We start from the raw sequence: 12312 nt of genomic DNA on the forward strand, positions 1-12312 counted from the left end.
ATCTTTGTGTATCTACATTATGTAGAGTTTATTTATTATCGATTACAAAATATACCTTGTATTCAATTTATAAATAAATTATCTACTTTAGAGCTGTTTACTTAATACCGTAGATTCTATATTAATCATTGAACTAAATCTGCGATTTTTTAACGAGCTTATTCATACATCAGACTCTTGGAAAAAGTCTTCGCGAATCAAATCAATTAAAACTTCAAGAGTCTCAGTCACCGTGAGATGTATATAATCCTTTATACTTTCTTTAGGATAACCTAATGCGACGATCATTCTACAAATATCATACTTGTCCATCGTATCGGAAATATAACGCTCCAGAAAACCCATGAGATCATCGTTGGCTAAATACTTTCGATATTCGGATTGTAATTCAGGATCTGGCTTCAATGTTTCAAGGAAATCTGAAGAAGAGGGATTAATCATCTCAGTTTCCTCGGAGATCTCGCTATCTTCAGCCTTACCGCTTGAAATGGTTTCTACTTCCAGTTGTATACAGTGGTAAGCCGATAAATTGTTTGGTTCTCTCAGAGCTCTTGTAATTAGATTCCTTTCGAGCGTCGCGTACTGTGGTTGAATATCTTCTATCTCTTGTTGGAGAGCAATCTCCCCTGCTTCAAGAGAACGCGGGCACGTTTGTTCATTATCGGTGCCTGGAGAGTGTATGGTAAATTTTTGATTATGTGCAATCCTGCCTGGTGACTGAACCGGAGGGCTACCGGAGGTCGCATCTTGACCACCTAACTCTATACTCAATTGCTTATCAACACTGGGTAATTCAACTGCTGTGGGACAAGCTAAAGCGACGCGATTTAGAGTCTTCTTTCTCGTCTCTTTATATCGTTGACGTCTGAGACGACATGTCGAGCAACACTTGAACTTTCGACTGGCCTCTGGTTCATCGTATGGTCTATCTTTTCCACATCCGGTACATATCCGAAGTCCGCGATTGAACCTCTCCTGAATCTTTCTATTGCGCCTTTTCCCACGCTGGCTATCTTGGACACGGCAGCTCGAGCACTGTTTGAACTTTCTAGTTTCCTCTGCTTCATCATCGGGTCTAGACTTTCTACACCTGGTGCACAGCCTAACACCACTACCAAAGCCCTCTCTGATTTGCCTTTGGATTTCTTTCTCTCGTTGATGTTGATAGAGACGACATGTCAAGCAATTTTTGAACTTTCTGGTTTCCTCTGCTTCATCATCTGGTCTATCCTTCCCACATCTGGTACATAACCTAAGTCCACTATGAAGCCTCTCTCTGATTTGTTTTCGGGTTTCTTTATTTCTCTGACTCTCATGGAGACGGCAGCTTGGGCACGTTTTGAATTGTCTAGCTTCGACTGGTTCATCATCCAGTCTCTGCTTTTTACATCTCCGACATTTCCTAACTTCAATGTTGTTCATTTTCCTTAACAATTAATTGTAAGTAAAAGCTTGAGTTAAAGGGATATACCGAGGAAGGCTCATAGGGGTACACAATTGTAGAATTAAAAATTACTTTGCTGTTGACATCATCATTGTTTATGTGCTTTCAATTGGTCCCGGTTTTTTTTTTTTTGCGATATAATTTAATTCCATTTTATTAGTTTCATTTTTATGATTCATATAAAATAAATATAAATTCAATTACAGAAAAATACTATCAACAAATTTATTCAATTAATGTGAGGAACAATTATTGGAAAAAAAGAAAACCATAGGTGATATCAGTTTAGTTTGCAATTAAGTTTGTAGTTGTACTCACTTCGTTAAATACTCCACCGATAATTCCATTTCCGGATGAAGTCGTTGTAGTCGTGATCTAAGGAAATTAACGGCGACAAGGAGTACTTTTATCTATTGTGATGATTTGGTGGGTGCTAAGTAATAAAAATTTTCATTTTCAATGTCATTCCTTTTGGTTTTAGTTGGGAAACTTTTATACAGACTGCTATTACGTTCTCTGCTAATTTTGTGTATTTCTGGTTCCTCCACACAGAGGGGGGGTTCAGATTCAGTGCCTCCAAATAACGGAATTATGCAAGTCATTTTTGAGGGGTCTGTTGATATAAGAGGTGTTCACCTATATGTATGTGATGCATTAAGTATATGCATATTATGCATATAATGCATTAACTCCGTATCATGCATAAAAATAATATCTCACAATATTGAACGTTGAGGCAAGTGAGTTGTTAAGTTAAAAATTGCGCTTTTTTAGGTTGCAAAAAATGTCGCAACCCTTGGTCAAAGCAAGACTGTGAAAGAACACCCTTGGTAAACAGGATATCATATTTCCGGAAGACACTAAAACAAAAGAATAAAACTACATCTAGTTGACGTTGGGAGATGTTGTTTGACTGCAGAAACAAGTTATATAAGATTTGTCTCATTGATCAGGTGCGACAGCTCCAGCAAAATACATTGTACTCCAGGAAAACTTTCATTAACAATTGGTGAATCCCAGCGCATTAGGAGATTGAACTTTTGGGTTCCAAAACATTATATTGAATCTTACTCATTCTCTAAAGATAGCTTTAGGCAACTTGGTCGGCTTTAGGAGCATCAAACTGTCAAAATTAGTAATAAGAGACAGAAGCCATCATTAAGCTTTGTTGTCACAGCATCCTGAGCTCCAACTCCTTGGAAAGAGGAAATATTTTACATGATGCGGACTCCAGAATTTGAAGTTGGGAGAGAGCAAAGGAGACATATTGGTCAAGAGTAGTATGGATTAGACTCAGCCCAATGGTACATTGGAAGTGGTTCCAAAATAATGATCTTCATGTAGGTCTGTACATCAATGCAAGCCAGAGACTCATGTAAAACGTATTCATTTAATTTTCTATATACAATTTTCACCTAGCAAAACAATACTCCCTAAAATGTCTATATAATATATTCACTTTTCCAGCTGTCTATACAAATTCAACCACAGAATAATTCTGTTTCCCCACTCTAACCAACATCATCTTCTCTTCAATCAAATGATGTTTTGGATCAAACAAAACCACATCATCAGGATCTTCAAATTGATCTCTTTCCAATCCCAAATATACCCCACCCGATTTAATCAATTGTCTCATCTCACGATTAGATTTTTTGGTGATCTTAGCTAACAATTTACTCAATCTAATTTCTGGATCTAATTCATCAAGTTTTATCGTGACCAAAATACCTGATTTCCGGAATATTTTAATCAATTTCTCAGCACTAACAACGTTATTATATGGTTGATCTGGGGTTGGGAATAAAAACCCAGTTACGAATGCCATTTCATCCCCAGTGCCGACACCATGAATCAAATCAACAACTTCTCGAGCTAGGACACGTTGGGCTAATCTTACACCAGGGTCTTGCTCTTGGCGTGGCATGATTTCCTGTTCGATGACTGATAATGGCAAAAGTGTGAATATTTTGAGGAGTTTCTCGACCATTTCATCAGGGGTATGGATAAAATATTGATACATTTGATACGGGGTTGTCAAACGTTCGTCGATGAATACTGCATTTCCGGCTGATTTTCCGAATTTCTCTCCAGTGGGGGTTGTTAATAATGGTACCGTGACTCCGAATACGGGTTCTGGTTTTATTTTATAATGATGTTGTAATCTACCAATTAAGTCAATTCCAGCGGTGATGTTTCCCCATTGATCATTGCCTCCAACTTGAAGGTTCACGCCATGCTGACGATAGAGATGCCAGAAATCATAGGCCTGAAGAATCTGATAGGTAAATTCATTAAATCCAAGTCCTCCTCCTTCGGTATTCTCAAGTCTTGAAGAAATAGAGTCTCTGGCTAACATTGATGATATTCTAATAAATCTTCCATATTCAGCCAAGAAATCCAACATCTTAATAGGTGCCCACCAGGTTTTATTATTCATAATCTCAACCTTTGCCTCTTTAGCTTGTGGGAACGATCTTGACTTGGCATACTCAATCCCATTATTTAAAAATCTCTCAAGTTGTCCTTGAATCTTTTCAACATTCGTCTCACGAGTATCACTCTTCATCTGACTTCGTTCAGTCAATCTCCCGCTCGGATCCCCAATCTGTCCAGTCGCTCCACCTACCAATCCAACCACATCGTGTCCCCTAAGGTTGAAATGAAGGAGGATCATAAGTGGCAATAAATTCCCAAGATGAAGACTTGCGGCCAGGGGATCAGCTCCACAATATAATTTAAATTGTTGTGAACTGTCTGGTTTTGTTAATTCGAATAATTTCTCACTAGTTTGGGATTCAACAAGGTGACGAGATCTGAGATAGGCTAATAATGAAGAATCAGTCTCGGCGGAAAGAGTTTTGGAATTGGTTAGTTCATAGATTGTGGGGATGATTGTTACTGGATCACGTACATTGGTGGAATTGAATCTGAGTAGGATACGGGGAATGGTTGAGATACGTTTTATACGTGTGGCTGTTCGAAGCATTGTCTGGTTGGTTGGTTGATATACCGATGGTGGTCTGGTGGATGGAAGTTTTTCATTTCCGCAATATTTCTTTCAATCTCATTGGTAGCGTCTACGTTTGGTAGCGTCAATTTATTGTCTTTAAAAAAAATATTTATTTACAAGTCCATCGCAAATTAATTTATTTTCATTTCATGTTTCTTACCTTAGATATTAGACATTAGAGAACATAATGACAGAGCAAGTCAAAGCAGATGTTCATAATCAGAATGGAACCAAAAAGAGAAAAAGAAGGAGAAATAAAGGAAAGCAGGAGCCTGAACCAGACATTGTCAAGCCAGAGCCAGAAAAAGTTGTTCAAGATGGCCGAGATGAGCTTGAACAAATCAAGAGACAGAATAAGAAGTTGAAATTTGATTCTGAGCCAGTTAATGGGAGTATAGAAGTCATTAAGGAGACCCTTAACAGTGAGCAACCAGACCAACAAGAAGAACAGGAGGAAGAGAACAAACCAAACGGAGTAGTGGATAAGAAGCATCATCATCATGAGTCTAAAGAAGAGCATAAACATAAACATAAGCACAAACACAAACATGGCGAGAAGGAACACAAGCACCACCATAAGCATGAGGAAAAGCATAAGCACAAACACCACCATAACAAAACAGTCAAATTCCATGACAAAGAAGACACCAACCCTGATTCCGATGACGACCCATACACCAACACCAAATTCACCATCCCCTCCGACCACCAATCCCAAGCACTCTCTCAACGTGCCACCGAACTCTTAGAAATCAGGAAATCCTTACCCATCTACCAACATCGATCCAAAATAACCCAATACATCAACAACAACCAAGTCACCATCATTATTGGGGAGACGGGGTCTGGTAAATCCACCCAAATCCCACAATTCTTGATGGATTCCCTTAAACCAGGCCAGATGATTGGGGTTACCCAGCCGAGAAGGGTCGCAGCCGCGTCCTTAGCTTCGAGAGTCAGTGAAGAATATGGATGTAAATTGGGACATGAGGTGGGATATCAGGTTCGATTTACGAATATGACCCATCACAGAACGACAAAGTTGAAATATTTGACTGATGGGATGTTGTTGAGGGAGATTATGTTGGAAAATCGATTACTGAAATATGGGATTATTATATTGGATGAAGCTCATGAGAGGACGATATTGACGGATTTGATTATGGGGTTTTTGAAGAGTTTGATTGAGAGTGGGGAGAGGAAAGATGATTTAAAGATTGTGGTTATGTCTGCGACATTGAATGCGGAGTTGTTTAGTGGGTTTTTTAATAATGCTCCGGTATTATATGTTGAGGGGAAGATGTATCCTGTGACACAGTTGTATTTAACAGGAGAAGATAGTCAGGATATTGTGGATACGATGATCCGAACGGTGATTCAAGTGAATTTAAATGAACCAGAAGGGGATATTCTATGTTTCTTAGCCGGTCAAGAAGAAATCGATAATTGTGTGAATGTATTAACTACAATCTCACCCCAACTCCCCAAACAAGCACCGATTATCGTCCCCTTACCACTCTATGCCGCATTATCTCCCTCTCAACAACTGAAAATCTTTGAAAAACTCCCTCCTCGTAGAAGAAAAGTCATCCTAGCAACCAATATCGCCGAAACCTCGATCACCGTCCCTGGTGTCAAATACGTCATCGATTCCGGATTACGAAAAGTCAAAGTCTGGAAACACAATCTCGGGCTTTCCACATTATTAACCACCCCAATCTCGCAAGCTTCAGCGAGACAAAGAGCAGGGCGTGCCGGTAGAGAATCTCCAGGGAAAGTATTCCGTCTCTATCCCGAATCAATCTATTCCACGCTTCCGAAACAACAAGAATCCGAAATAAAACGAAATGATATCATATTACCAATCCTAACATTGAAAAAATTGGGAATTGATGATTTATTGAATTGGACCTGGTTAGAATTCCCCGGTCAAGAGGCGATATTGTCAGCCTTGAATAGTTTATATATGTTGGGAGCGTTGGATGATGGTGGGAAGATTACGAGATTGGGATATAAGATGTCGATCTTACCGCTTCAGCCACAATTATCGGTTGTGTTATTAACTGCGAGTGAATGGGGGGTATTGGGACCAGTGGTGGATATTGTGAGTTGTTTGTCGGTTGATAATTTGATCCTAAATGTGACGGGGGAGTCGAGGGATGATGTTAATTTTAAGAGAAGGGGATATTGTCCCTTGGGTGGGAAGTATGGTGATTTGATTGCTGTGTATGAGTATTTCCAGAATTTTAAGGAGTTGTATGATGGGAATGTGAGTGAGTGTAAGGAATGGTGTAGTGATTTGTGGTTTAGTTTCAAGGGGTTTAAGAATGTTATTAAGGTGAGGAATCAATTGAAGGATTATATGTTGTCGACAATTAGGCAAGATGATAGTTTGAGTTCTGAAGAACGTGAAGTTGAATTGACAAAATTGAGAGCACAATTTGCTGACAAGCATGAAGAGGATGACGATGATGAGGTTGACGTGAAGGGGTCGTTGAATATTCCGGCTATTTTGAAATCATTCTTAAAAGGATATATCACCAATACAGCCGTTGGAATGCCAGATAGATCATTTAGAACTTTTAATACCGGACAACTAATTAGTATTCATCCTTCATCTAATTTATTTGGAAAAGCAAACTTAGATGCAATCATGTATATTGAATATGTTTATACTATGAAAGGATATGCTAGGAATTGTTCAGCAATTGAATTATCTTGGTTACAAGAAATTGCACCTCATATTATTGGAGGTAATAAAATTAACGTTAATGAATAATTAATTACAGATATATAGAAATCTATAGACTTTATTAATTTAAAACTTGTTGAACTGCATTTATAACTTTATCAAATATTTGTTTATTCCCAGCAATAACACCTTTTGAATTTAAGGTTCTTCCCGTACCAAAATCAAGCGGCTTCCCAGTAATATCACCAACCTGTCCACCACTTTCATAAATCAATACATTTCCAGCAGCATGATCCCAGATTTTTTCACGATATGTATCACTAACGGGTAATCTTAAATAAATATCAGCTTGACCACTTGCCAATACACAATACTTAACTTGTGAATCTAAATTAAGTGTTTGTTGGGAGACTGTATTTGGATTAAATCCTAATTTTTCTTTAATTTGAGCTTGTGTTGAATGAGATGAATGACCCTTTTCGACTCCCTCTACAACCTTTAATGTCTCAGGAGTGGTGTTGTCAGTCATTGATATACGTTTTTGTTTATCCAATGGGATAAATTCTTGCGAAGTGAATAATGGAGTATAATAAGCTCCAACACCTTTAATAGCAGAATATAATCCTCCCACGATTCCAGAATGTTTATCATTGGCGATGATTGTTTCTGATAAATTAGGACATCCAATGACACCCAATACAACTTTTCCATCTTCAATAAGGGCTAAACAAACAGCAAATTGATCACCTCTAAGGAATCCTTTTGTACCATCAATTGGATCCAATGCCCAGAATCTTCCCTTGGATCCACCTTGAGAATTCCCCTTATCGATACTTTCATATACTTGATTGATATCTTCCAATTGTCCTAATTTGCCATTATATGAAGAAGTTTCCGATTGAACATCTTTGATTAGTTGTAAGATCTTAGAACTGATTTCGGCTCCATCTTCAGCTTGAAGACTTTCAGAATCTTCTTCACCTACAATTTCATCTTCAGGGAAATTGCGACCAATTGCATAATTGACAATTGCTTGAGATGCAAAATCACCAACTGTGACTGGAGATTTATCATCCTTGGTGATTGTATTACCTGACTTTTGTAAGCTTTGAATTGAATCACTTAATCCTTTAGTTAATAATGAAGCTCTTTTAACTGCTAATGTTGCAATTTCTAATTCTTTTGCATATGGATGATTGGAGGACATCTTGGAGATTGTTCTTATGGTAGTTGTCCTATTGGATAGTATATTTCTTAATGAGATTATGGAAAACAATACAATTAGTGTTGATAATATAAACTTGGAAATTGTCTTCATATAAGAAAGTTGACTTAAGGAAGAAGAACAATTGGAGAAAGTGAAAATTTTTGATAATCAAAATAACTCGGTTCTTTCCCAATTCGGAAGTCAACGCACAAAATTGAAAAGATAGCCCCATGATGCCAAGTCACGTGAACCATTATCTGGAATATAAGTCCGGTTCCGCTCTCGTTAACTAATACAATATGCAATTCAATAGAACTATTGACAAAGGCATCTTTCACTGTTTCTAATTCAATTAATTACTTCTTGCTCTGATTTTTAGTATACATTCAATATGCTTTCTTTTCAGAAGATATTCAGACGAAAGAGGATAGGATATTTCATTTGATATTTTCTATTAAAGATATAATATTTGCAGCAGTATATATAAGAAATGAGAGGGTTTGGACGTCGCTAATATGAGAATGTTCTTTTAGTTCTTTCAAAAGAAGATGACATTGTAAATTAACAAAAAGTTGCCGATGATTGTAGTATTTGAGTGCTACCATGTGTGATATATATTGATTCACGTGACTTCATTAAAAAAACACCAAGAAATTTAAATAAGAAGAAATTTATATAAACGTCATGACAAGATTTTAATGCTTGGAAAGTTAACAAGCACTCTTTTCCTTTCCTTTCCTGTTTCCTTTCAGAAGATAATGAAACCTTATAAAACACTACTACTACTACTACTACTACTACTAGAATAAACCAAAGTAATCGACTATGTATATTAAACCATTACTGGCCCTATTGGGTCTCGTATTAGTATGTTGGGTAATACAGTTATTACCGGTTATATCAGTCCCAATAACATCAGTCTTATATTTATCATATTTTAGAGATTATAAATATGGAGTATTTGGTATATGTGATTTAAAAGAACAAGTATGTAGTGAAGCTAAGATTGGATATCCTTCATTAAATTCAACATTTTCTGATTTTACAAGTAATACAGATTTTGGTTATGATGGTGGAATTATATTACCTTCAAAAGTAACTTATTCAATATCAAAGTTATTGGTTGTTCATGTATTAGCTTTTTGTTTTTCAAGTATCTTGATAGTGGTTATTATTTTATTGTTGGTTATTAATTTCTTAGATCAAAGAAGGAAGTCAATAAGAGTATCATCACTAGGAGATGAACAACAACAACAACAACAACACCAGGGAGAATTAAAGAAACGAGATTTAACTCCCTACTTTAATCTAATGTTAGTAATGACATTATTCTCATTCTTAACAACTTTGTTAGCATTCCTTGCTGATATTTTATTATTCATCCCTCATTTAAGTTTTATAGGTTGGTTACAATTAATCCCCATAGTATCAATGGCATTAACTACTTCAATGTTATGTTTCCTCAAGAGATCAATATCAAGTCGGAAATTCTTTGATGATGATAACAATAATCTCCAACATCAGTATGCTAATGATGATATGAGAATGATGAGAAAGAATGTAATTGATCATTTTGGTTGGAATAATAATGATAATTCAAGTGATGATGGATTTTATGTATTTACTGATGGGTTTTATAGTACGACTGATAATCAGAATAAGAACTTACATGGTGGAAGAAGAAGACGATCTGATCAGGATAGTGAAACTCAAATACCGACTTCACCTTTTGATAATCGGGGTGCAACTGATGATGATGAATATTCTATAGAATCAAATCTTGGACAATATCAAGATAATATACAATTACAAAATCTACGAAGGTAATAAGTCTATTAAGTGTTATATGTTATATACAAAATGAAATAAAAGATTATAAATTATTTAATACAGTCAAATTGACAGGATCTTTCAATAAAGTAAATTCATTCTTTAAATGTTTTATTGTTTCTTCATTCAAATTGATTCTCTTTCGTTGAAATACTCTTATCAATTGCGTTAAGTATAACCTTCTTGTTTGTCTTGAATCGTATTCATCTACAGAGAATTGATCTTGAAATTGTTTAAACCTTTTAAAGATATCAAGTTGGAAAGTATCAAGTACAACTTTATTATCCCCAACTAAATCAATCAATTTTTGAAAATCACGTAAATCTCTCACAATTTTCAACAAAACTGGAAATGAATTAACATCGACACCTTTATGAAATATAGCTGGTTTTAAGAAACATAACTCCCTTATCATTTCTTCTATACTTTTCCCAGAATGCTGTTGATTATATTCATTAAATATAACAGCCAATGTCTTCTCACTAGGACATTCTGACATCTCATCAATCATTATCTTCAATAATTCAAACCCAGACGCCAAATCTCCCTCTTTAATCAAAATATACGCCAATTTATCCAAAGTAACGGGATGTAACTTCGCAATACTCACATCTCTCTGAGTCTCAATCAATCCCTTAAGAAAATCGTTCAAGACATGTAAATCAGATTCCCTTGTGGAATCATTATACACCACGCGCGCAAGTTTCTCCAAAACATCGCTCAATCCTTTATTCGTGAACATAGAAACATTGGATTGAATAAATGTGATTAATTGCATCAATTCTATAAAATCATCAAGAATATCACCTCGATTCAATAAATAAATAGTGGCATTATCAATCGTTATCAACCCCGCCAATTCCACAGGATTCACCTTTCCTTTCAAAACCAACCTCGAATTCTCCAACGCATTCACTTCTCTAAAGAACTCGCCAATATCATTACTTTTCTCATACACTGAATCCAATTTCGCTTTCAACGTTTTGGTAATACTAACCCCAAACCCAGCCTTAGTAGCTGCCACATCTTTTAAAGGTTTGATTTGGGCATTAAATAATCTAGTCCAACTATTAGCCACATTCAAATATGGAAACACAACCTGCCTAACACCAGCCCTATCACCGCCTTCTTTATTCTTTATGACGACGGTATGACTATTATTAAACAATCTTCTCGATTTCGAAAATCTTGAAATTAATATATCGGTCTTATTCAACCTCGTCACCAAATCAGCCACATCTTCAGGATTTGGGATATCGAAGACTTTCTTGCTGATGTCATCAAAAGTGGGCCTAGGGGGGATGGCGGCTTGGTTTTCTTCAGGGGTGAGTTTTTCTTGGGGGAAGATGTATTTCGAATTGTCATTTGGGAGGTATGGCTGGAAGACGAATGGTTTTTTGGGGGTGGTGTAGGTACGTTGGATGGAACGGAGGGGGGATCGTATTATGGATCGTTTGGTCGTTGTGTGTCTTAGCATGGTTTCCTCTCCTTGTTATTCCTTCCTCGTTATGTCTTTGTCTGACTGACTGGCCATGATTGATCGAATCTCGGAATTGAAAAATTTTTAAATTTATTTTTTGGGCATTCTCTTTTGGTTGGTGCTACCAGTTGTCTAATGTTTCATAATTGTTTGCAATTTGCAGCAATTGAATAAAACCACCAATTAACATATATATAGAAGGGATCATGTTTTAAATAAGGATTTTAATAAAATGCAGAAGGATTCATTTTCTTATCTATCAAGTTACCATATGTTCATAAATGCACTTTTTAATACCATTACTAGTACTCATCCACCACATCCTTGCCACCCAACACCAACTAATCAAACCAGACGACTTCACCCACTTGACCAACTGGCGCACCGACTGTGCCACCCAAGCCCTCCACACCCTCCTCCCCCAATGTGCCACCTTAGGAATAGAATCCCTCTCCCCTCACCAACAACGCCAAATCGCTGTCGAATTATCCATATGTGAATTCGAAAACTCCGGCATTGAATATCCCCTAGCATGTGCAACATCTATTCGAAAATTAGAGATCGAGGGTTGTATTCTGGCCCTAGAGAAAAGTCCCCAGTATTGGACAACTTTTAGTGGGAATTATCGTGAGTTGAAAAATATATG

At 36.7% G+C, this 12312-nt stretch overlaps 6 protein-coding genes across 6 annotated transcripts; 2 read left to right on the forward strand and 4 right to left on the reverse strand. All coding sequences in view use genetic code 12, as the record gives it.

Moving 5' to 3' along the window:
• Positions 1–162: 162 nt before the first annotated feature.
• Positions 163–1422, reverse strand: J8A68_000861 (uncharacterized protein; the record flags this gene model as incomplete). The annotated part of the gene is made up of 1 exon (XM_049410581.1): positions 163–1422. The coding sequence occupies one exon, from the start codon at positions 1420–1422 to the stop codon at positions 163–165; it is 1260 nt and encodes a 419-aa protein (XP_049265887.1).
• A 1493-nt stretch (positions 1423–2915) lies between these two features.
• Positions 2916–4433, reverse strand: J8A68_000862 (tyrosine--tRNA ligase; the record flags this gene model as incomplete). The annotated part of the gene is made up of 1 exon (XM_049410582.1): positions 2916–4433. One exon carries the CDS (start codon positions 4431–4433, stop codon positions 2916–2918), a length of 1518 nt encoding a protein of 505 aa, XP_049265888.1.
• A 211-nt stretch (positions 4434–4644) lies between these two features.
• Positions 4645–7236, forward strand: J8A68_000863 (RNA helicase; the record flags this gene model as incomplete). The annotated part of the gene is made up of 1 exon (XM_049410583.1): positions 4645–7236. One exon carries the CDS (start codon positions 4645–4647, stop codon positions 7234–7236), a length of 2592 nt encoding a protein of 863 aa, XP_049265889.1.
• A 34-nt stretch (positions 7237–7270) lies between these two features.
• On the reverse strand, positions 7271–8356 carry J8A68_000864 (MET22; the record flags this gene model as incomplete). The annotated part of the gene is made up of 1 exon (XM_049410584.1): positions 7271–8356. One exon carries the CDS (start codon positions 8354–8356, stop codon positions 7271–7273), a length of 1086 nt encoding a protein of 361 aa, XP_049265890.1.
• Positions 8357–9181: 825 nt separating this feature from the next.
• On the forward strand, positions 9182–10183 carry RIM9 (Rim9p; the record flags this gene model as incomplete). Its single annotated transcript, XM_049410585.1, has 1 exon — positions 9182–10183. One exon carries the CDS (start codon positions 9182–9184, stop codon positions 10181–10183), a length of 1002 nt encoding a protein of 333 aa, XP_049265891.1.
• Positions 10184–10229: 46 nt separating this feature from the next.
• On the reverse strand, positions 10230–11663 carry J8A68_000866 (uncharacterized protein; the record flags this gene model as incomplete). Its single annotated transcript, XM_049410586.1, has 1 exon — positions 10230–11663. One exon carries the CDS (start codon positions 11661–11663, stop codon positions 10230–10232), a length of 1434 nt encoding a protein of 477 aa, XP_049265892.1.
• Positions 11664–12312: the final 649 nt, after the last annotated feature.

This window comes from Hemisphaericaspora subhashii, assembly GCF_019202705.1.
Source record: "Hemisphaericaspora subhashii strain CBS 10753 chromosome Unknown scaffold4, whole genome shotgun sequence".
Taxonomy (NCBI): domain Eukaryota; kingdom Fungi; phylum Ascomycota; class Pichiomycetes; order Serinales; family Debaryomycetaceae; genus Hemisphaericaspora; species Hemisphaericaspora subhashii.